Consider the following 26,617-nt stretch of genomic DNA (forward strand, 5'->3'; position numbering starts at 1 on the left):
CTTGGTAAGCAATAGTCAGTGTTTTCAAACATATTTTAGCAGCTAGGGAACACTCTTTTCAAATAAAATCTTAGCTACATGGACCAGTTGAAAGAGGAGCTGTTCGAGTGAACAGTTTTTCGAGGAGGGGAACGATAATTTGGTCACAGAGCTCCATCTGCTTGCTGGACTCCCCTTTCTTCTAACCCTTTCTGTGAGAACCCCAAGAGGCTATGGGAAACTATAAGTAGGAAACACAAGTTGAAAAAACCCGACATAAATAAGTGAATGCAGGAAAGAAAAATCTTGCCTACTTATGTTGTGATGGACTGAACTTTAATTATAGACTTTTTTGGTGTATTTTTGTGTCATATTATTAATACTTGTTCATGTTACTGTATTTATTCATTCATGAAACTGAATGTTGATTATGTTACTGTGAGTCAGGCTCTGTATTAAGATTTACTAGTCACTGTATTTGTCTCTTTGCATATGTTATGCCATTAAATCCCCCAATAATCCTGGAGATAAGTTTTAATATCTCCATTTTATAGATTAGAAAATGGATGTAAAGAGGATAGTCAATTCACCCTGGTCACTAGCTAGGAAATGTCACAGTTGGGACTTCTAGACATGATAATTTTTCACTACGCTCTTGGGTTTCCTTCAGAAGAACGACCTCACTAAACAGGGGACATGGCAGGAGTCAGGAGTAGAGAAAGTTTTAGAGAGGAGCTGGGGCTTGAGCTAAGTGTTGAAGTGGGACAAAGGAGTTGTCCGGTGGCCCAGGAGTAGAAAGATGATAGGACATTTCAGGCAGTTTAAACAGTATGTCCGAAGGCGTGAGGTTTGAGCAAGTTTGTTATTTCCTTCCTTTTGGTAATAGCCTTCTAGCTTCGTTGCCTCCAGTCCCACCCAGTTAGCCTGCCTTGGTACCACTGGGATGATCTTTCTTCATCGCCAGTCTGATCTCGTCACTTCCAAATTTCCAATTCTCTAGGGTTCGTATTGTGGATAGCATGATCAGGTCCTCAGCATTGCCTGGGAATCCTTTCCTGATAGGGTACCCAGGAGACTAATACAGAGGAGACAGGAAATAAAAGAAGTAGGTCTGAAGGAAGGGAGGAGAGATTTTAAGAGCGGTAATCTAAAATAAGAGTGGGAAAGGATCTGCGGCCATGGATTTTAAAAATCAGCAGGTCATTGGTGACTTTGGAGCATCCCGGCGGACTGACTTTAAATTCTGGACTTACAACTAGAATTTGGACAAAAACTTTCATTCTCAGCTAGTGATATTGTCATGATAAGTTATAAATAAAATGGCATAATATAAATGGCATAAATATAAATGGCATAAAAATGACATGATTCCTATGAAACTGTCAGGTAGCATGGGGCTTTAATTTTAGAGGGGTGATTGATTTGCACGTTTGGTGATGGTCATCAGATCTGTGAATAAGAAAACAGTTGCTCTATTGAAACACAAAAGCAGTACAGAATTGAATTAAGCATTGAATTAAATGGCAGTTATGTGCTTTCATTTACTAAAATTTTTGGAAAAAAGCATGCATATTATATTTACTCTCTTTAATTACAGGTGCCAGCTGGGACCAGGCCCTTCAATCAGCCTCATGCATCGGAACGTTTTATACAAACTTTAAGCCATAAACAACTATTGGCTGAAATGATGCAGTCTCACATGGTTAAGGACATATGTTTAATTGGAGGAAAAGTAAGAATGGCAGCCTTACTGCAAAGTTCTGTTTCCCGACTTCCGGTTGTTTTGACTTATCCCTTAAGTGATTGTGTTTCTATTTGTAGGGTTGTGGGAAAACGGTCATCGCTAAGAACTTTGCAGACACCTTAGGATACAACATAGAACCTATCATGCTCTATCAGGTATAGTGTTCATTTTATTATAAACTATAAGCATACACGTTTGGACCATCAGTACAATGTGTAGATATTTTCTCTTAACTTATGACCTGTTAGTTTTGATGTCGGTCAATAACTAAAATAGCAATCAAATTCGAGTGCAGTTATAATTATTGGGAACTTTTGAAAGTGCGTTCTAGGATATCTGATGTGCACAACATGCCAGGGTCTGCTTTGTAAGAGATTCTTTTTACGTACATGTGCACACACACACAGTACGTTTAATCGTAATTTGGAAAACTAAACAAAATGGATTTGGGCAGCAATGGGAGATAATTAGGTTAGATTACTATTTTTTTTATTGTGGTAACATAGGCATATCATAAAATTTACCATTTTAACCATTTTTAAGTGTACAATTCATTGGCAGTAAGTACATTCACATTGTTGTGTAACCATCACCACTACCTATTTCTAGAACTTTTTTTTATCATCCCAAATAAAATCTCTATACCCATTTAGCAATAACTTCTCATTCCTCCCTCCCCCAAGACCCTGGTAACCTCTGTATTATTTTCTGTCCCATTGAATTTGCTTATTCTAGGTACGTGATATACACAGAATCATACCCTTTTTATTCTTTTGTGTCTAGCTTATTTTACTTAGCGTGTTGTTTTCAGTGTTTATCCATGTTATAGCATATATCAAAATTTCTTTCCTTTTTTATGACTAAATAATATTCTGCTGTATGTATATACAACTTTGTTTACCCATTGATATGTTGGTGGATTTTGGCCATTGTAAATTATGCTACTACAAACATCGGTGTATAGGTATCTTTTTGAGTCTACGCTCTCTGTTCTTATAGGTATATATCTAGGAGTGGTAATGCTGAATCATATTGTAATTCTACATTGAACTTTTTGAGGAGTCACTTAACTGTTTTCCATGGCAGTTGTACCATTTACATTCCCATCAGCAGAACATAAGGGTTCCAATTCCTCCACATCCTTGTCAATACTTACTTTCTACTTAAAAAAATTACTATGAAAGTCATCCTAATGGGTATAAAGTGGTAACTCATTGTTGTGATTTGCATTTCCCTAATGATTAGTGATATTGAGCATCTTTTCATGTGCTTATTGGCCATTTGTGTATCTTACTTGGAGAAATGCTTATTCAAGTTCCTTGGCTACGTTTTAATTGGGGTGTCTTTTTGTTGTTGAGTTGTAAGAGTTCTTTATGTATTCTGGATATTAACCCATTCTTAGATGTATGATTTGAAAATATTTTCTCCCATTCTATGGACTGTCTTCTCACTCTCTTGATAGTATCCTTTGATGCACAATGGTTTTAATTTTGTTGAGGTATAATCTATCGTTCTGTTACCTATGTCATTGCCTATGTTTTATTCAATAGATCATTGCCAAGTCCAATGTCATGAATTTTCTCCTATCCTTTCTTCTAAGAGTTTTACAGTTTTATGTCTTACATTTAGATCTCTGATCCATTTTGAGTTAATTTTTGTGTATGGTGTAAAGTAAGGATCTAAATTCAAGGTTTTGCATGTGGATATCTAGCTTTCCCAATACCATTTGCTGAAAAGACTGCTTTTTCTCCATTGGATAGTCTTGGCACCCTTGTCAAAAATTAATTGACCGTATATGTGAGGGTTTATTTCTGGGCTCTCTATTTTATTCCATTGGTCTATATGTCTGTCATTATATCAGTATCACCGTTTTGATTACTATAGCTTTGTAGTAAGTTTTAAAATCATGATGTGTGAGACTTCCAACTTTGTTTTCTTTTCCAGAATTGTTTTGCTATTTAGGATCCCCTGAGAGTTCACATAAATCTTAGAATATGCTTTTTCTACTTATGAAGAAAATGCTGTTGAGATTTTGATAGAAATTACGCTGAGACTATAGGTCGCTTTGGGTACTGTGATCATCTTAATATTAAGTCTTCTGATCTGTGAACCAGGAGGTCTTTCCATTTATTTATGTCTTCTTTAATTTCTTTTAGTAATGTTTTGTATTTCCAGTGTACAAGTCTTTTGTCTCTTTGGTTAAATTTATTTCTAAGTATTTTTGAGTAGATTATTTTGGTGTATGTACATGTTGTATATAGTATGATAAAAAAGCAAAAACTTACAGCTGGTGTTTTTACAGAGTGAAATTGTCTGTCATGTATTTTTTTGTGTGTATTTCATTTCTCCTAGGACATTTTTATCCTGCCAGTTTATTGATTCTGTATGTTAGTCTTTGGGTGGTTATTGTATCTTTTTATAGCAAAGTTTCTTTTTATTTTCTGAACAGTTTTGGAAGTGAAGGTTTTATGGCTTACTTATATTTTAGCATGTTTTTATTTTTAGTTTATTCTTTGGTTAAACATTTTTATTTTTACTGACTATATATATATATATATATATATATATATATATATATATATTTTAAAATGTTCTTAATTTTGAAAAATGACATTTAAACCAGCTCCTAGTGGTGCCCTTAGATCATAGAAAATTTTGTTAACAGTTCATATTTCAAATGATTCTGTTGAGAAGATTCCTTTCATGTTGCTTTAAGGTACTTTGTGCCTGTTGGTTGAATTGGCCAGAATTTAGAAGGAATTGTAATCACATAGTACTGGTAACTTTTGGACTATAAGCACAAGAATCTAATGTAAAAGATACGTGAGAAAACTATGGTGGCTCTATACCTCTACTATATTGTACAGTTTTTATTGTCATATTTCAAGAAAGACAATGAACATAGGTAGGTAAAAAAGGAGGTAAAGATAATTAGATAAATAAGTGTTTGGAGTACTTAAAAGGTTCAAATATTTACTAAGGAATACTCTATGATCTTTAAAGATGAAATCTATGAAGATTTCATTTTTGATCTATGATCCAAGATTATGAAATCATGAAGAATGTGAATTAAGGTGAAGATACTTAAACTAGTAGTAATACACTGAATCTTGAGAGATAAACATGTAGGGAAAACAAAATAAATTTCTCCATTGTATAGCAGGTGGCAAGTCTTGGAATCCACTGAAAACAGTTTTTGAAATTAGTTTTTATATATTGATTCTACGTTTATTGGATTTTTAAAGGAAAGTAAGGAAATTGGGCAGGGGATAATATCTTTAACTTAATTTATGGAAGATGCCTTGAAGAATACCCTGCCCTCTTATAGAGTCACTCCTCTTGGTGTCTGTCAGTGATCAGAAGACAGGATAGCTCAGTGTGCTAGTCCATCTGTCCTGCCCTCCATTGCTCATGTTACAAGTGATCTGAAGATGGCTTTCTATCATCTCACCAACTTGGTAACCATAAACTTTCTAATTTCCAATGAAACTACTTTTCTACCAAATAATGGAGGAAAAACCCAAGTCATCAATATATTTGTAAAACAGGTTAAACTTTATTATGAATATGCTATATTCTACTTACAGGTCAAAGATAAATATAAGAATAATTAACTTCCCCAGGTGCCATCGCTTTGAAATCAAAGCGAAGACCTGTCGAGAATAATATTTATTTTCTCTTTGACTCCATCCCAATTTATTTTAGTAGTAGTTCTAAAATTATATACATGATTATTTTCTTCACGTTAAAATACTTTCATTCTAGTGAAAGCTAGAAACAATTCATGCCTCATCAAATTGTCCAGATAGTACTGTTTCTGTATCCGATTTCTGTAGTCACTTCACAGTGATTTTTATACTGTAGTGGTAAATTATCCTAAGGTCATATGCGTGAGCTGTGAAATTAAGGTCACCTCATCCTGCTATCCATTAAAAGAAAAACCAAGCAAGAGAGTGTGTGTGTGTCCAACAAATAAGGTCTCTCAGCTCCACTGGAAAACTGCCCAAAGTTTCCTGCCACTGAATATGAAAGAATTAGTGTAAGAGGTTGAAAACAGATTTTCTTATATATTTTTTGGAGAGTAACAATAAGCTCACAAAAATATTATTTTACTTTATTTTTCACGTTCCAGTTCAGTTTGTTGATTGATGAATAAACAAAGATAGGAAGATGCTGCCATTGAAGCTGATGGCAGGCCATTCTACTTCCTGATACTTCCCTGAGATGACGAAGTTAGTCTCTTCTGGTTTCTGCCTCAGAATAAGGTCATTTAGTCACGTCTTATTAATCTTCTATCAGAAAAACATGGTAATGATAATTGAAAGGCCCTTGAGTTTCCCATAAGAACATGTTGCCCATCCTCTGTATACACTGTCTGCGTTGTAGAGGTCATACAAGGATTGGGAAAACTGGTGCAGAGATAAGCAAACTCATCACATGTTCTGAAAACCCCTTTGCTCATTTTACTTTCTGCTCCTCAATCTTTAGAGAAATATCTAGGAGAAAAGTGGTTTCTATGGACTCAGAAAGGTATAGAGAAATGTAATGACAGTAACATGTTTTGTGGGAGAGTTTGTTTCTTTCTCTCCCCATGTGACTTCTTTCCATGAACTGCATCAAGGCGTATATTAGGCACTGGATGGACATTTGCAGAGTTTGTACACTGTTAATCAGTTGGTTTTCATGATAGAAACCAAGCTCCTGAGATCAAATATAAGACTCCTTTTGCTCACATTTCATCTTTATTAGCAGAGCTCAATGATCTCTCTTGGACAGAAGAGCTACTTTAATAGAAATAAAGAATGGATTTGGGTTTTATAATGATATAGTCAATATTAATGAAAAATTTCAATATTTATGAAAAGTTTCCATAAGGGGGACCCGACAGAATTTAGTAGGAATAAGTAACCTAACATCTGTTTTCCTAGAAGATGTAGAGATTGCCGTGTTACTTGGATATGTACAAGGCTACACTTAATCTGTGGGTTTTGCTTTATTTTTAGCCTTGACTATTTTTAGAACTGGGTTTCATATGAAGGAAAAGAAAAACAGAACCTTAACACAAATTTGTGGCAGTACATAAAATAAGTTTTATAATAGGTTATAAAATCATTTGGCTCAAGTGCTAGGTCAGATTCTTTTAACTGGTTATTCTTTTTTTAGTGTTGAAGCCAGTGATTTCATAGTTTTGAATAAATACAAGTTATTCTTTTCTTTCACAACCAGATAAGGGCATGTTTCCAGATTTCTTTCCACAGAGTCATAAACAGAGATAGATCTAAGATATCTCTTTCTTCTGTTTAAGCACTAATTGTATTAAAAGCCAAGTCAACTCCAACCATAATTTAAGATCAAATAAGTTTAAGGGACTTTTAATGAAAATAATCACTGTCTATAATATGTTGAAGTCTTAGGATCCTTTTGCATTCGTCAGTTAAGTTTTTCTTTCTGAGACTAAACTCAAACCAAATCCTTTTCTTCAACTACTATCTAATCTACAATCTCTGCTTTTTCCTGTTTATCCAAATACAGTGGATATATCTTGACTTCTCTTACTCTCATTTGTTTTCACGGCTTTATGTCTTGGATTTGTTTACTTGCCTCTTGTCTTTGCCTTGACTTTTTGCACTTTTCTGTCATGAAGATTTCAGGACATCTGTATTCCTTTAAGTGGTTTATATTCTATCTTGGAGGCTGACTTTCTACATGATTCGGTAGCACTTCTTGTTTTCTTGATTTATAATCCTGCTATAATTTTTTAATCCTTTTTTCTTCGTAGAACGTTTTTCTTTTCCCACAAAGAATAACCTTCATAAAGTTATTCTAAGAATTTTCTTACCTCAATTCCTTAAAATTTATTTTTTATAACATTCCCCAAAAGCAATGTATATTATCATCACATAAGAACTTTAAATGATTGAGTTCGGTAATCCTTTTCAAGTCCCAGGCTTACCAAGATGTCTAAATCATGCCTTCCTCAATTTCTCCTTCATAATGATGTTGGCTTTGTCTCTTACCTCCTTTATGTAGAATATAGTTTAAAATTTATTTCAATCTCCCAGTGTGTAAAATGTAGTGCAGTATAAAATTTTAAAAGCTAGCATAATAAAATTTCCCTTCTAATTTGATGGGACATTTTTATTAAATATGATTTAATATTTGTTACCTGTCGTACCAGAGGCATGTTATAAGAGGACCAATAACTATAATGTTCTTTGCCATAATTTAGTAAATTATAATGCATTATGATATTCATAAGTGTAAAATTATAAATATTACACCGTGTATGGAATAATCACCTCAATAAGTTTCATCAGGGAACTAAAATGCAAGTGGCAATTGCACACACAAGGAATTTTACAAATTAATTTGTGAAGGTAGAAAATATACCTTTATGCTAGTAAATTTCCTCACAAATATATTGGGAACAATAGAGTATGGGTGACTCTGTAATACATCATCATTATTGGAAAAGGTTGTTCAAGTGTATGCCCGACTAATTGTAAGTCACCATTGTAACTATTGCCAGTGCACACTAATACTTTAGAACATTTCTTCATTTTAAAAAACAAATAATGAAATAAATACAACGCATGTATAATGAAAGCTTTTATAGGCAGCTAGTATAAATTCTTCTCTCAGCACATTTTTTAAATCTTCACATAGTGCCTGTGCTTTGTTTTTATGTAAAAATGCCACAAGCTTTCTTATCCATATTTTCCAGCTTCAACAGAGAAGTGAAAGTCAGTTTATGTTGTCTCTAATTATTTGGATCCACATTTCAAATACACAGGAAAGCTAATTGTTGCATGTAGAAGTTATACAAAGAAGCAGTTGTATAGCTTGTAGCTAATTACTTAAATAAAAGTCCAGTGTCTTGACACTTTAACCAAGGAAAAAATATCCAACACCTACATAATTTAAACAGGTTGATTTGGGAGATGTGGTGATTATAATGGGAAGGTTTTGTGAAAATTTCTAAAAAACATCTGTGGCTGTTCATTGAGAACTGAATAAATACTCTTTCCTTGTGGAGACTTACTTCGGAGTGTATTTGGAAAACAATTCATTTCTATTCCCCAAATAATCTGAATAGAGTGTTTATGCACATTCTGGGATCTCCTTCTGATTCTTTTTAGGGACAATGGAGTTTTTTTGGATAAGAGCCAAACAAATGGATGATACTACTTTATAACAAGGTTGGCAAACTTTTTTAAAAGGCCAGATAGTACATATTTTTGGCTTTATGGACACGGCAATCCCTATTGTAACTACTCGACTCTGTTGTTGTAGTGGAAAAGCAGTCATAGGCAATACATCAACGAGTGAATGTGCTTCTGTCCTACCTTATCACATCTCTGGTGGATTTTTTAGTAACGTTTATTGAGGTATAAATCACATATAGTAAAATTCAGTCCGTTTTGACAAACACATTTGGTTGTGTAACCACCACAATTGAGATATAAAACATTTCCATCACCTCAAAAAATTCCCTTGTGCCCTTTTTAATCGCCCTCTCCCCACCTCCCACCCCTGGCAAACACTGATCTGTTTTCTGTCTTACTATTAGTTTTGCCTTTTCCAAAATGGCATATAAATGTAATTAAACAGTATGTGCCTCTAGAGTCTGGTTTCTTTCACTTACGTAATGCACTTGAGATTCAGCTGCATTGTCGTTTGTTCTTTTTAATTGCTGAGCACCTTAACACATTCTATTAGTGTTTGTGTCAGGACTTCTCTGTGTTCCTACTACAATAGCTATTTATGCTGCTCAGCCCTCTCACTTAGGTTATCAACACTAGCTTCCTAAGCTTTCCACCTGTTTGCAGCCCAAGTTTTGCCCAAGACATCCTTCCAATACTGAATTTTGTTCTTTCTAATTTCCCCCCTGCTTCATTCAACTTATTTAAATTTTTAAAAAATCACACATTTGTCCCACTCCTTTGGTAATCACCAATTGATTCTCCGTATCTGTTAGCCTGTTTGTTTGTTTATTTATTTATAATTGATTAATTAATTTAAATTCCACACATAAGAGTTATCATATGGTATTTGTCTTCTTCTGCCTGACTTATTTCACTTAACATAGTGCCCTTGAGGTCCATCCATGGTATCACAAATGATAAATTTCATTCCTTCTTATGGCTGAATAGTGTGTGTGTGTGTGTGTGTGTGTGTGTGTCTGTGTCTGTGTCTGTGTCTGTGTCTGTGTCTGTGTGTGTCTACATCTTTATCCATTCATCCATTACTGGACACTTAGGTTGTTGTCATATCTTGGCTATTGTGAATGATGCTGCAATGAACATGGGAAAGTATGTAACTTTTCGAGTTAAGGTTTTTAAGGTTTTTGTTTTCTTTGAGTAAATACCCATGTGGTAGTTCTATTTTTAACTTTTTATGTGGTAGTTCTATTTTAACTTTTTATGTGGTAGTTCTATTTTTAACTTTTTGAGGAACCTCTGTACTGTTTTCCATGGCGGCTGCACCAATTTATGTTCCCTCCAACAGTGCACAGGGTTCCCTTTCTTCACATCCTCATGAACACTTGTTATTTCTAGTCTTTTTGATCATAGCCATTCTAATAGGTGTGACAAAATGTATCATGCAGTTTTGATTTGCATTTCCCTGATGATTAATGATGTATAGTTTTATATACCTGTTGGCCATCTGTATATCTTCTTTGGAAAAAGTCTATTCAGATATTCTTCCACTTTTTAATTGGATTTTTTTGTTTGTTTTTCTTTTTGCTGTTGTTTGTTAATTCTGAGTGTATAATTTCTTTATATATTTTGGATATTAGCCCTTTATCATATATGTAATTTGCAAATATTTTCTCCCATTCAGTAGACTACCTTTTCATTTTGTTGATGGTTTCCTCGATGCACAGACGCTTTTTAGTATGATGTAATCCCACTGATTTATTTTAGCTTTTGTTGCCTTTGTTTTTGGTGTCAGATTCAAAAACCATCGCCAAGATCTATGTCAAGGAGCCTACTGCCTATGTTTTCTCGTAGGAGTTTTATGGTTTCAGGTCTTACATTCAAGTCTTTCACCTATTTTGAGTTAATTTTTGTATGTGGTGTAAGATAGTGGACCAGTTTCATTCTTTTTTATGTGTTTGTCCAATTTTCCCAACACCATTTATTGAAGAGACTGTCCTTTCTCCATTGTATATACTCTTGGCTACTTTGTCTTGAATGAATTGATCATATGTATGCATGGGTTTATTTCTGGCTGTATCACGTTTCACTGATACATATGTCTGTTTTTATGTCAGTGCCATTGTGTTTTAATTATTATAGCTTGTAACATAGTTTGAAATCAGGGAGTATAATGCCTCTAGCTTTGTTCTTCTTTCCCAAGATTGTTTTGGCTATTCAGGATCTTTTATGGTTTCATACAAATTTTAGGTTTGTTTGTTCTATTTCTGTGAAAAACTCCACTAAAATTTTGATTGGGACTATACTGAATTGTTCATTGCTTGGGGTAGTATGGACATTTTCACCATATTAATTCTTCCAATGCACAACCATTTGTTTATTTGGTCCATTTATTTGTATTTTCTTCAATTTCTTTCTTTACTATTTCATAGTTTTCAATATATAGGTCTTTCACTTCCTTGGATAAATTCTTACTTATTTTATTCTTTTTGTGCAATTGTAAACAGGGTTGTTTTCTTAATTTCTCTTTCCAATCCTTTATTATTAGTATATTTAAAAAATCAGACTTTTGCTTATTGATTTTTGTATCCTGCAACTTTACTGAATTCGTTTATTAGTCTAACAGTTTTTTTATGGAGTCTGTCTGTAAGATTTTTCTATATAAGTTTGTCATGTGCAAGCAGTGAGAGTTTTACTTCTTTCCAATTTGAATGCTTTTTATTTCTTTCTCTTGCCTTATTGCTTTGGCTAAGACTTCTAATACCAGGTTGAATAAAAGTGGTGAAGTGGTCATCCTTGTCTTGTTCCTGATCTTTCTAATTTTCCCTGTGCTTTAAACCTTTTAATCACTTCTCATAGTTTATCAAATAATACACAAATTCTGTAGTTTAGCATAGTATTTTTTTTTTTTTAATTTGGCCTCTCTCTGCTATTTTAGCCAGGTTTGAGGCCTCAAGCCATGTACCTAACATTCCATTTTTAACTCTAACCATAAGGAATAATTCACGGTTTTCCCAGCATGACTTGCTGCCTGTCACATCCATCTTTTCTTGGTGTCTGAACTCTCCTTCTCTTGGGGACCAGCTTGCTTACTCTTCAAAACTTAGCTTCACTGCCACCATCTCTGAGTTTTCTCTGAGTCCTTAGTTTTATTTATATGTGCACTTTCTTTGTTTTAGCAGCTCTTAAATGTCCTTTTTGATAGCATTTATCATTCTGTACTATAATAATTACTGTATTTTATTAAGTCCAACATGCTATCAATTGTAAGACACCATTATTTTATGTACTACTAAGAAAGTAAAAGTGCTGAGAATTATGACATAAGATAGTCACTTAGAATTTTTATTTAATTCTTAATGAAAGAACTCATTTAGACTTAATTTAGATCATATATCTCTTGTGCCTGCAGAAAAATATAAGTGTAGTAAATAGTTGAACCATTTTTAAAACTTCTTCATCTTTAGAATCAGACTCTTTTAAAGCACCTTTTCTTTTAGTTGTAAATGTTCCTGTTGTTTCACATAATACTCTCTGTGTCCTCTGGGCTTTGTCAAGAGTGGAGTGCTCTTCTGTTGTTTCCAGGATGTTCTTTAAGCTACCAATAGCTATTCCGCTAGCTTTGATATCGGTATTTTCTTGATTTTTAATAGAAGGTGTTGACAGAGATGTTTTTAGGCAATAGCTAGGACTCATACTCTTCTCTCAGATGGTCCTTAGTTTAAATATGAATTGATTGCAGTTGTCCCTTTATACCACAAACAAATGTACAAAACCAAGTTCACATATGCACGGACAATGGTAACTAGGTGGCCAGCAACTCTTGTAAGATTCTGTCAATCAAAAACATACCCTGATTTCAGAGATACTGAAATATAAAAAGTGTGTTTCTTGGAATTGATGACATGTAGCAGTTTCTCTCTCCCAACATTTGTAAGCTCCTTGTATACAGGGACAACATGTTTAATTCTGGTTGGGCACATAGTAGATGTATAGTTAAAAGAGTGAAGCTTGTAAATTCTACATCCTCTGTGCATTCTGTAATAGAAATTGTAAACTAAAGGTAGTTGTCTTCTATTTTTCCCTAGAGGTATTCCTCATTCTTTTTATGCATGTTATTTCATATATGGACATACCAGTTCATTCAGCCAATCTGCTACATATAGATGGCTGTGTTGTTTCCAATATTTTGTAATAACAAACTAAGTTGCAATGAATAACCTTGTGCATATGTATTTTCAAATTATTAGAAGCGTATCTTCAGGATTAATTCCTAGAAGTGGGATTGTTAGGTCAGTAGGTAAATGTATGTGTAGTTTTGTTAGATATGGCCAAATTTCTCTCTGTATGGAATAGACCACGTTGCACTCTCACGAACAGTGCCAACAGAGAGAGCTGACAGCCTCTTGAATGTTTGCCAATTTGATACTTAGGAATGGCATCTAAGGAGTAATTTTAATTGGCAGCTCTTATATTAGGAGAGAAATTCAAAATCTCTATTTTTAAGGGCCATTATTACCTCTTTTCCTTAGTGAATTCTCTGTGCGTTCCTTTTGCGCATTTTTCTATTGAGTTTTTGGTCTTTTTTTCCCTTCAGGTTTTGAGTTCTTACTATTAGGCATAATTTGCCTTTTATCAGTTGATATATTTTCTCTCAGTTTGCCAGTTGTCCCTTGACTTTATTTATGAATAAATTATATTTTGCTATGTAAAATTAAAAATTTTGTAGTTACATTTATTAATATTTTGTTTTATTGCATCTAGAGTTTGAGTCCTAGTTAGATAGTTTTTCCCCATACACAGTTGATAGAGGTCTTCACCCACAGCTTTTCAACTTCTAGATGGACCTCTCTCTACTCCTTGCTCATAACCCCTGACATTTCAGAACCAGTAATGGATCTGAATCCTTCAGAATCACTGAATCCTTCTCATACTCCTGTATCTCTCTTTGACCACAGCAGGGAAAGGTCCTCCAAATTTAAAGACTCGTAATAAGATTGGGCGCACATGGGTAATTCAACATAAGCGCTGCATTTCAAGGTCCTTCGCTTAATCACATTAGCAAAATTCCTTTTGTCACGTAAGGTCATATATTCACAGGTTCTGGGAATTGGCCCGCGGACATCTTTGTAGGTAGTCTGCTTACCACACTGACCATTTTGGAAGATCATACCACTGAGAGCTTTTCCATTCATAGCATTTCAGTTACGAATATAGCACACCTGTGTCAGTCTATATAGTTTTCATATTCTTAGTGGTTCTGCATGTTGCTCCAAGTACTATCTGACTTCATCATTATATTTTTTGGTACACGTGTGCCTATGTATTTGTTGAAGTCTGTACTATTTGATAACACATTATTTCCCCTGTACTGAAGTTTATGCATTATATTTTAATAGAAATTTTGTGTATAGGTGCATTATATTACCTGTGGATTTTTTTCAAGGTTATAAAGCAAACCTTACAAACTATTGTTCATAGAATAGGGATATCGGGTCTAACACACTTGAGAATCAGTGGGCTAGACCACAGCTTAGTGGTTGGCATGAAGTAAACACTCAGTTGAAGATGCACCATCCTAGAGACTTGGGAAATCTTAAAATATTTTAAGTGGAATGACTTTTGTTTTTATGTACATAAGTGATAGGTGAGATTCTTCAAACATTGTGATCATCCTCCCCGTGAAAAAACATTTCATTGCTTCTCCATTTACCGTGTTCCCTAATGTTGAAAAGCAATAGAATTATTTAGATCAATTCCTGGTTTTGAGAACTAATAAATTCTTATAGGATACCTCAGGAGACTGTTTTGAGACAGATTCATTTCAGTTCTAGAATTACAATTTTCTATGTATTTCCTTTGTTTTTCAAAGGTAAGGTTTTTGCGATAGTTTAGTAATATCTTACTGCAATCTCTTGGAAGTGATCAAAATTACTCACTAAAAGTTAACCCACGAATTACTCTAAAATAGGCCACAAAGTAGAATTTTCTGACTTTCAAAATTAAGGACCCCAAAGGTGAAGTACCAGAGTTTATATCTCAATTTAACCAAAGCTCGTGGAACAGGCCCTAGTTTATTCACATCCAAGCCATTTTGCCTGCCAGATTGTATGTCTTTATAAACAGTAAGCAGCAGACAGTGGTGCTCACGCTGAGACAAGCGGGCACAAGTACCGTCTGTCTGTCTGTATGTGAAATGCTTTCCTTCACATTAGCTTGGTTTGCTTTAGAATGCTACTGTTCTTGTCACATCACAGGTTGTTTTAACTATGGGTCGTTTTTCTACTTGTTAGCTTTTTAAAAGCATCGTAACGAGATGGACAAATATAGACGTTTCCAAAAATTTGTGTTGTTTTAAGTCCATCCCAACAGTGTGTTATTTTTATAATTGAAACTTTGTAAAACACATCTGAGGCTCTCCTTTCGACAGAGAGATAATCTCAAAAATTGAGTGTAATGATACTTGTAGTATTTTATGTTATGCTCCCAACTGGAATTACCTGGAGTGTTTATATGCCAGGACATAGCACGAAGTTATGTATTGAAAAAGCAAGCTATTTCCTCATTTAACTTGATAATCTTTTATACTTGTACATTCTAAAAAGGCAAAGCATATCTTCAAGTTTAACTGTGCAATGTGTTACAGAGGTTCATTTTGAAGAAGCCATCGTATGTTGCATAAATTTGCCATTTCCAAAGCAATAACTTTTACATTTGCTTTTTTTAAAAAAAAGTATCCAAATTTGATAGTCAAATCTTTTATAACTTTGAAGGTATGTACTGGACTCCTTATTAATCGAAACGGTCCTTTTAAAAAGTAATAGACATTTTTTGGTGTTATTTTAAATTTAGTTATCATGAGGTATTTATTAGATTTATAAACACACACTAGGAGTCCTTTGGGCATGTGTATAAAAATAACCATCACAGTAAAACCAAATCCATTGGCCCAAGAAAGAAAATTACCAATGAGTAATTTTGGAGTTCCTAATAAGGAACTCCAGCCTGAAAGGTATTTCATTTACGATCCTTGGTCACCCAAAAACATAAGATCCATAAACTTGAAGAGGGAAGGAATTTTAAATTTGGAGATTTCCTGTGGAATAGCTCCAAACATAAGGACACTGTGTAACAAGGTCCTCTTGGTCAGAACACACTGTTATGCTCGACCATCTCCATTAGTTAGTCCTGTTATGCTAAATGAACTTTACAGTCATTTTGATTAGGGGCCTTAGGACAGTCTTTTAAGGGTCTGCAGGATTTTGCAGTCATCAGAGATCAGGGCAAGAGTGAAGAGCTTGCGAAAGCGTGGTGAGGTGAGTGACAGAGTTACGTCTCTATGCATAGTCTCCTCACGGAGAATATGTTGAAAAAGAAAAGAAAGAAGGATGCGACTCTGATTTGATTTTGAAATTCACACGTTATTGTGAGTACAATGTACTTTTTGAACATATTTCTTTCTTGGAAATAAAAAGTAAGTATGTGCTCCTCGGCATGGTCATCCAGTTGCCTTTTATGATGCTAAATGCTTTATCTGTTTTCCCCTATGGAAAAAACACCTCAGCTGCTTAGGAGCCAAACCACAGCATCTTACTGCTGATGGACAAGCCTGTCCATAGTAGAAACAGGGCTTTCTGAGGTGTTGGAAGTGAAAGCTCTTCCACAGAACCATAGAGATAGTAAAAAAGACAGCAAAGGGAAAGTCATTTCTTAACAGAGCTCAGCTAGTGCCTCTGGGAACTGAGGGTGGCAGTGGTGTGGGATTTAAGCTGGTCGAAGCTGCTGGAATCCTGCTTTTATGCTCTACTGTCTACTGTTATGAGTTTAGCAATCTGAAGAGCCGCCTTGGACAGCCCAGCTCCTGTGGTGGTTGCCATTCCTTTCCTATGGTTCCCTTCGGTTCTCCCAGGTCTAGGCAGCAGCCTGTGCAGGAGAGGAGTGATGCCCAGTGTGCCTTCACGTAGGTGGGACATTGGGCGGCGCTGCCCTGTTACCTCCACCAGCCCGCGTCTTTCGTCTCAGCAAGCGTCTTCCTGTACTGCTTCCGGCAAGAGACCCCACATTTATCCTTCTTTCTCATGGCTGAATTTTATACATATATATAATATGTATGTATCATATAATATATATGATGGGCACTTAGGCCGTTTCCATATCTTGGCTATTGTAAATAATGCTGCAATGAACATGGGAGTGCAGATATCTATTTGATATACTGTTTTTATTTCCTTTGTATGTATACCCAGAGTTGGGATTGCTGGATCGCATGATAGTCTATTTTTAATGTTTTGAGAAACCTCCATATTGTTTTCCATAGTGAGTGCATCAATTTATGTTCCCTCCAACAGTGCCCAAGGGTTCCCTTTTTTCTACATTCTCACCAACATTTATGCCCTGTGTTTTTGATAACAGCCCCTCTAACAGGTGTGAGGTGACACACTGTGGTTGTGGTTTGCATTTCCCGGATGGTCAGTGATGCTGAGCATCTTTTCATGGACCTGTTGCCCATCAGTATGTCTCTTTTGGAAACATGCGTATTCAGATCTTCTGCCCATTTTTTAATCAGATTGTTTATTTCGTTTTGTTTTGCTATTGAATTGCACGAATTCTGTATATATCCTGGATAGTAACCCCTTATCAGATGTGTGATTTGCAAGTACAGAGGGTGCCAAAAAAATGTATACACATTTTAAGAAAGTGAAAAACTGTATTAAAATTGTAATACGATAACAAAAGATGACTACAAGTCACATTTGACTGCTGCAGTTACAGGAGGTGCTCAAAGTGGTTACCATCAGTGTAATTTTAATACTGTTTTTTTCCTTTCTTAAAATGTGTATACACCTTTTTGGCACCGTCTGTATTTTCTCCCATTCAGTTGGCTGCTTTTTCATTTTGTTGATCGTGTCCTTTGTCATGCAGAATGTTTTTGTTTTTATTTAGTTTGATGTAGTTCTACTTGCTTATTGCTTTTGTTGCCTTTGGTTTTTGTGTCAAATCCCAAAAACCATGGCCAAGACCAATGTCAAGGAGCTTACCACCTTTGTTTTCTTTTAGGAGTTTTATGGTTTCAGGTCTTATGTTCAAGTCTATAATCCATTTTGAGTTGATTTTTGTGTATGGTTAAGATAGGGGTCCAGTTTAATTCTTTCATATGTGGCTGTACAGTTTTCCTGACACCATTTACTGAAGAGAGAGTATCCTTTCCCCAATGTATATTCTTGGCTCCTTTGCCATAAATTTGTTCACCATATATGCATGGGTTTATTTCTGTTTCATTGATCTATGCATCTATTTTTATGCCAGTGCCATCCTGTTTTGATTACTGTACCTTTGTTATGTAATTTGAAATCAGGGAACGTGATGCCTCCAGCTTTGTTCTTCTTTGTCAAGATTGCTTTGGCTATTCAGTGCTTTTGTGGTTCCATATAAGTTTTAGGATTGTTTGTTCTATTTCTCTGAAGAATGCCATTGGAATTTTGATAGGGATTGCGTTGAATTTGTAGATTGCTTTGGATAATTTGGACATTTTAGCAACATTAATCCTTCCAATCCATGAACATGGACTATCTTTTCATTTATTTGTATCTTCTCAATTTCTTTCATCAGTTTCTCATAGCTTTCAGTTATGTTGGTTGGACATTTGTAGATATTTTTAATTGTATTTTTAAATGTGTCTTCTTTGGTGAGAACACTTAAGTTCTCTGTTTTCTAGATATTTAACATGTAGATATTTTTAGACATTTAATTAGAATACATTGCATTCTGTAATTCATTCCCTAAAGAAAAGTGGAAGTAACATTTATGAATGTAAATCAGGTCATGACATTTCCCTGCATAGACTCTCCCAGTGGCTTTCTGTCACACTTAGGATAAAATCAGAACTCTTTACCCTGGCATCCGAGTCTTCCGTCAATGCTTGCCAACCTTTGCTGCCTTGTAGAACCATGAACACGGACTCAAAGAGTTTGGATAAATTTCCAGTGTTCAGGTCTACCCCCCACCCCTCGCCCCAGAGAGTCTGAAGTAATTGGTCTGAGGTGGGACCCTGACTTCAGTATTGTCTTAAAAACTACTCAGTAATCCTAATAATAGGCAGCTGGGCTGAGGATCACTGCCTACATGGTCCGACCTGCACCTGTCTCTCCAGCCTTCTCTCTCTCTCTCTGCTGGACCCTCTGCAGATTACGTTCAGCCTCACTGGCTACAGTCAGCCCCTTAAATCTGTCTCGCTTCTTTGTGCTTCAGGGCTTTTGCACAGATTGTTGTCTTAGCCTGGAATACTCTGATCTTCACATGGCCTCTTGTCACTCAAATCACAACCTGAATATATTTAGAGAAAACATCCTTGACCCACCAAATCATTTTCTATCACATTACCCTGTATTTTCTGTATAGCACTGATCACTAGGTGACATTTTTGTCTCATTTGTGACGCCTCCCTCCCTCCCTTGCTTCTTGTCCTCTGTCTACTTTCCTTTTTCCATTTTTGTTCTCTTCCCACTGGAATGTAAGGTCCATGTTTATCTTTTTCACTGCTGTATCCTTAGTACCTGGAGAAACGACTGGCATGTAGTCAGCAGGCTATTGATAGATGAAGGCATGGATAAATGCCTTTTGAAAAATTTATGTTCTTTTTAGAGGACCAGCTCAAATGTCACTTTGGTCCATTTTTCTTTACTAATATTACCTTTTCTTTAAATTCTAAGACAAAATCTTTTCTGTCATTCAGCATTGTTATATCACTTATATTAGTGTTTTATTATTTTTTTGACTTCCATGTATTTTAAGTGTGTTTTTCCAGGATCCATCAGCTCCAAGTCACATAGTTGTTTCAATCTGGTTGTGGAGGGCGCAGCTCACAGTGGCCCATGTGGGGATCGAACCGGCAACCTTCTTGTTAAGAGCACCGCGCTCTAACCAACTGAGCTAACCGGCTGCCCCTATATTAGTGTTTTGAACTGTTGTTAACATAGACTTATTGTTAGATTTAAATTTTAACGTATTTGTATTTTCTCAGTTGATTCAAGTTCCTCGGTCATTTATTAAGTACCCAGTAGGTGCCAGACATTGTCTCATTTACTTCTAAAGATATTTAACTCCCTTCTGCCATGTATCATGTGACAAGGAAGTGGCAGACTGGAAGTGAAGCCCAGCTGTGCTCATGCTGTACCCATCCTTTCAGCTGCACTGCTTTCCCTGTGGGCTGACGGCAAGGGCTTCGAGTGTTGTTGAGTGAAGCCAAATGCCGCATCAGCTTCCGGTGTCTTTGCCTGCTGAACAGGTGTTCGTACTTACATCAAGCTTGATTTTAGGTCTTATTTGTTCCTTGCTTTCAAAAACGTTTCTGTTCTACCAGAGTCAAGCATTTTGGATAAGATATAGCTAAGTTTGCAGTACCATTTGAATAAATGTGGTTCTTTAGTTTGTGTATAGTGAGGTTTTACTCTGTACCATAGTATCTCCTTTCTGCCTTCCTTTTTGAAACTGTTCTTACCCCTTTTTATTTATATACTTACTTGTCTGGAAACATTTCTTCACAAGCTTTAATAAGTTGGTTTACTTTTAAAATTCATCATCCTTAAGTTGTGTGGTTGTTGTTGTGGACAGTTGGATCCATCCTGGCCATCTGAAGCTGAGAGGGGTTTATTTCAGGGTGTTAGGTAGCTCCCGGGATCTCTGGAAGACAGGGAACAGGATTTCGATCTCACCGGTTAGGAATGACTGAGCCAGGAGGACTTCGGCCATAGCTGTCCTAGATGCGTAGAAGAGCAGGTCTCCTCGTGCTGGCTGACATGTCACTGTCATTGCTCACCGCCAGGTTTTTTCAGTTCCCAGTTCTGTGTACGTGAGAATGCGCAGTAAAACCCAGGTCCTGTACAGAACTCCAGCTTCAGAGGCATCTAAGAAATGATGTTTCTAGTCTTCTAGCCTCTGGAGTCCAGGAGGGATAGGAGCAGGGGGTATGATTGGGTATCGTCATTGAATACATATTATGTCATTGCACCTACTCTGACTTTGACTTTATATTTTATTTTACAACTTTATTTAAAATGTCCTTTCTTTGGGTCAGTTGTTAGTGAGACAGTAGGTTTGACTTCTAGTTAGCTTCAATCAGAAGAATTTTGTTCAGTGTTCATAAAACAAATCTTTAACTAGAGCAGGTCATCTTGGAATGGATCCCACAGGTTACAATGAAGAGAGCTATTAAATGATTCCAAATCAACTTCTTTGCCTTGTAGCAGAGTAAGTTCATCATGGTATGTTGTAACAGCAGGATTGTGTACAGAAGGAAGCATTGTCATACGTGACAGGCTAAAAATAGTTCTTTAAAGAAGAACTTGAAGGAGAAGCGTGGGAGAGTTTACCCATAATTTTACAGTAAAGGTAAAACAAGAGGCCTTTTGTTGGAGATCAAACATACATGACACTGAACAATATTGGCAGCACGCCTTGCATTCTGTTCACAGAGTATGCTTAGACCATAAATAATGGCTTCATTTCTATTCGGGGCCTAAAAATTATTAACATTCTGTGATTATGCAGTACTATACAGGGTTCTGCCACTAATAGGTTGGACATAAATAATCCCACGTTGCAAAATTGAGATTATTTATATCAGCTAGTCTTGTTGTGTCCTTTTACTCACTTAAATCCCAGATTGTCTTAGTATTTATACTACCGGTAGGATATTTTGTATCAGGGTAAGTTTCGCTCAAAGAAGTAAAACTTATTTGAAGTAGATATGGAAAGCAGACAGAATTACAGCTAGTTTCTTCTGGAAAAAACATTATTAATAATACTTATTTACCCCAATCACAAAACAAATTAATGCCCACTGTTTATATTTTTAATTCAGAAATAAGAAAATTAAGAATCATATCCACCTAGAGATGTAATTACTGTTAATTAAAGCATTTTTATTTCACTCTTTTGTCTATGTACTTAAAGATATTTTTAGTAGCAGTGGAGACCAGCTGCATTTGGGGGCATTTTGGGGAGTGGTCAATATCATAGGCTGTACTTTCTGCCTCTTCTCAAAGAATTAGACTGAGAAGCGGGGTTTCTGAGGGTAGCCTGAGAGCTGTACAGCTGGTGTGTTAACTCTGCAATGTATCCGAGGACTGATTAGTCCAGACCAGCTCTTTCTCTATGGAATTTCTTTTGCTGAAATTTGTTACTGTATTTGTCATAGTAACAGACTTGAGGTCTCCCAGCTCCTCTGCTTATTAGCTGTGTATCCTTGTTTGGGTAAGCTATATAACCTCTTTGTAACTCAGTGTTCTCATCTGCAAAATGAAGACAATAATTGCATCCCTCTCTTAGGGTTACAAGGCTTACATGAGGTAATTTATATAAAGTACTTGGCAGCTAGTCAGCTCTTCATTAGCTGCTGTAGTTATTGTTCTTTCAATTAACTTGTTGACACACTGTTCTTGAAAGGATGATCTGACCCACGGCACAAATTTTTCTCAATCTTATTATCAAAAATTGTAGCGCTGCTTTCTTCGTGTCAATGCTTGGTTATTATGATTTATGTAACTTTTTATGTCTCTCTTTCTTGTGTACAATATTAGAAAGATTAGATTCACTTTTTAGGTTTTCTTATAGTGCATTTTGTATATCACCTTTACCTTTCTTGATTTCATCTTCCCTGTGTAGTTTTCTTTGTCCACTTATTTTTTATTTTATAATACATTACATTATGCATATTTTTGCAAGTCAACTTAATTACTTTTTGAAAGTCTTCTGTGGTGGGTTATTTTTAATGTTGTTGAATTGATATTCTTTATACACTTTGATATCCTCCTTTTGCTATAATCATTTAAATTTTCTATCAGAAAAATTACATCTCCATTATAATGTAAAATTTTGCTTTCTTAAGAATATTTGTATTTAAAGAGAGAGGTAGCTCAAATTTCTTTATACACTAAAATTTCTACTTTAATATTTTCAGTTGTCCTTCTGAATATTATACCTTGGAAAACTAATTTTACTGTGATTCTAGCCACTCAACACACAACCACTTTTTGCAACTGATGACTTATATCCAAGTTTCTCCAAAGAATCAGAAAAATTAGTGTGTACCATTAAAATGTACTAGAAACATTTAAGCCATTTAATTGCTTAAAGTTTCAAATCTGTATTCTCTGATACATTTCATTCAGTTATGCTTCTTCCCATTTTAATAGGACATTTTTATTTTCAGAAGGATTTTTTCTTTGCAAATCAAAAAACTCCAAATGACATAGAATTTTGAGATACATGGGTATTTTCCAGGGATCTGAATGAGGGTGAGGTTAGACAATGGTGGCTCTAAAGGAACTAGATTTCATGTCCTGTTATTTTAAAAATTTTAAGGAAATGCAGAAAGAGGAAATGGTTCTGGCTTTAGGATATCATTAGCACTATTTTTATTCTCTTAAGTTCAAAGGTTTCGGGGATAAGAAAATATATGCAAAAATGGAGACATTCATCTTTCCTGATTTTTATTAATGTACTTTAGAAATTCTCATATGGAGTAAACACACTTTTTAAAACTTTGCTTTTCCATCTGCTTTAGGGATGTGTGTGTAGGTGGGAAGAATAGGAAATGATACATTTTTAACAAATTCATTATATAGTATATGTTAAAATAAAGATATTAAATGGTACTAAAACTCAAATATTCTATAGATAGAATCACTTGAAAATGCTGTTACTCTATTTTAACGATTAGCTTATTATCTAAATTAATTTGCAGTATCACTGACCCAGTTGAGACTATGCTGGAAAAGTTCTGTTAGTTAGGTTTGCTTAGATTCAGTTTTTCTGTGAAAGTTCAGTTTCACTTTGCTGTCCATGCACTTTCACACAATTGAAAATAACTTTCATATCAATGAAAAGAATTTCTGATTTTAACTAATACTGTGGAAAGTGGGGCCATGTATCTCTTTCAGGAAAAGGTAGAATTCCATCTTTTCTCCCAGTATAGGATCTTAATTGCGAAAACCAGCAACTTGTATTAAAGGGATTTTTTTTTTCCTCTTTAGGAGGTTTTTATTTTAATTCAAAGATGTGTTAGAAATGAAGAATAGCTCTTTTAAACATGATAGTAGGCCTAGAGTTTAGGTGATAAAACTAAACTGAGATAGTCTTCTGAGAAATGCCAAATAGTTCCATTTTCTTCTGTCCCTCTGAAGGTTGAAAAAACGGAGAGTATCTCTGGTCTGTATTTGTGGTTGGCGTTACCGGTGTTGAGTCCTGTTGCCTGTTACTGCTTGTTGTTTAGGAACAAATAACCGTTTCATTTCCTTCATTAAGTCTAAGGTAGCCTCCAACTGCTAAGTTGGAAAAGAGGGGCCCTGCGTATTGATGGTCTTTCTCATCATCATTATTAGTAAATATTTACTTACTTGAATGGGCAAACTATTGCAGACACTGTACGGTATGAATTATCATATTTTGCCATGTATAATGCACACTTTATAAGGACATGCGTTATACATGGGTAGTACTAATTCTGTCTCTATATAAATATTTTTAATTATTTTATTCATGCTTATGAGTTAAAAGTGTAACTCTAGAAATCGATAACGATATCCATATGCAAAATAATATCCTGGAGTATGAGAATCGGTTTTGTTGAACTTAGGACGAACTTGCAACAATGAAGAGTTCTCGGCCTTCTATGATGAGTAAATATCTTAAATTTTTTTACTGGTACATAAAATTTCTTGTACCATAAAATGTTAAAAAATAAATGCTAAAATTCCTTTATCATATAAAAACAAGCACCTAAATGTAAACAAATAAAAATTTGAATTAAAAAATTACAACGAAAGATTTTTTTTCCCCTGTAAGTTTGTGCCCAAAACGTGGGTGCACATTATCCACAGGAGCGCGTTATACATGGTGACATGCCGTAACAAGAGACAAAAGTACTTTGGAATCATGACCAAGGGAAGTAGTGCTTTTTCATATCATTCACAGAATGCTGATTCACGATGTGTTGGTATGAAAGTGTGGAATTTTCTCAGTTGAAATTTTTTTCGAAAGTTACCACTGGCTAGCCTTAGCCCATTAGGTGTCTGACCCTCTTAGGCATCTGACCTTCTTATGCCAGAGTTACATTCCTCACCTCCAGTCCTGGGCCCAGGCGAAAGACTCAAGAGCTGAGTTTGGGTCAGGATGCCCCCATCCCTTTTCAGTCTGAAGCCCAACCCATTTAACACCCATCCATTTCTTTAAAACTGTGGTACCAGTGGGATGCCTTCTTTGAATACCAAGTAGGAATTCTTAAAGGAAACAAGGCCTACTCTTTCGTTTTATTCCTTCATTTTATTTCAACTTTTAATTTATGCCATTTTATTAAGCATTTTGTATATCCTCTTGCAATCTCATAATTCCTATTAGAAGGAAGGGGTGAAAAATGAATAGGATGTTTGTTTTATTCTCTAGGACAATAAGTGATATAATTCTATAGTGAATATTTTTCTGGAATAATTAGTACCAAGAGTTTTCTTTAAATTTACCAGTGTTTATATTAACTTTAAAAAGATTTTTATATATGTATGTCTGTGTATACTTACGTATGTATACATATACATACTTGATTTTTTCGTAATTTATTTGACTATGAAAATGACCCATGAACATTTGATTTTTCCTGTTTTTCCTGCTGAGTGATCCATTTCCTGGTCTGTGGCACAGCCATGAGTGGGAATGAGCTCATTCTCACCATAACCCATCTTAGTAAACACTGATGATGGTGATAAATTTAGTCTTGGCTATTGTAACTGTCATTGACAGCTTAGAATGACATGCTCATGTAGTTTGCATAGAATGTAAGATTGATAGTTAAAGAATTAAACAAAATTAATGAGCTAAGCCGAATTTTGATAATGTGCCCAAGCCAGCCCTTTCTGATTATGGGGACTTGCTGAGTTTGAATGTTACTGTTTCTGGTGTCTTTAGATTCAATGGAAGCCTATCTATACCTCCTAAGTCAGGTTTTGTTTGTTTTTCCTTTTTTGGTAATGAGAACATTGAAGTAGGTAAGACTTACTTTTTTTCATCTTGATTTCAATACAGATTTGTTGCCATTATGGACATAAGCGCATTCATTAGTTTTCTATCTGCTTAAAACTTGAAGTAGGTAGCAAAGAATTTACAAAACACTTAATGTTTAGTTAAAATTGACTGTAAACATTTTAATTTTGTTTGATGTAAGTGGCACAAAATTTATCTGAAGCTGATAATAGAAACTGTTGTCTTTAACATTAACACGTTTGAGAAAGAATTGTTCATATTATATGAATTTTTTTAATAATAGATAGACTTTCATTTGCCAGTACTGTTAAGTTTGCTTCAATCTGTTACACTATTTTCCTGCTAGCATGTTGTGTGAGTGATTTTTAAAAATTGCATATTCATAAGGGCCATGCTATTGTTTGACAATTCCTGTGCCTCATCTGGTGACTGTTTTCCTCAGTTTCCTCCATTTTCAAGCCCCTCTAAGTGAGTCACTGTGATGGTTCCTAACGTGGCTTTTCAGGAGAACTCATCAACTGCAACAAAATGCACATCACTGATAAGCATCTCCACCCACTGAGTTTGTGTGGCCTCTAATACTTAAAAAGGAATCCATACATTTTGATCCGTAAAGCTGATTGAGTTAAATTCCATTAAAATCAGGTGGAAATTACTACCATCATCTGTGTAGATATCAAACGAACATTTTAAAAGAAGGGGT

At 35.2% G+C, this 26,617-nt stretch overlaps 1 protein-coding gene across 1 annotated transcript in view; it reads left to right on the forward strand.

Annotated features, from left to right (window-relative positions):
- The window catches only part of VWA8 (von Willebrand factor A domain containing 8), a 299,153-nt gene that overhangs the window by 61,920 nt on the left and 210,616 nt on the right, over positions 1 to 26,617 (forward strand). Inside the window, exons 11-12 of the mRNA XM_074329337.1 lie at positions 1,577 to 1,711; positions 1,801 to 1,878. Of these exons, the coding sequence (XP_074185438.1) occupies positions 1,577 to 1,711; positions 1,801 to 1,878 (213 nt within the window). The remainder of the gene's footprint in view (positions 1 to 1,576; positions 1,712 to 1,800; positions 1,879 to 26,617) is intronic.

The sequence above is a fragment of the Rhinolophus sinicus genome, linkage group LG04, assembly GCF_036562045.2.
Source record: "Rhinolophus sinicus isolate RSC01 linkage group LG04, ASM3656204v1, whole genome shotgun sequence".
NCBI classification, from domain to species: Eukaryota; Metazoa; Chordata; class Mammalia; order Chiroptera; family Rhinolophidae; genus Rhinolophus; species Rhinolophus sinicus.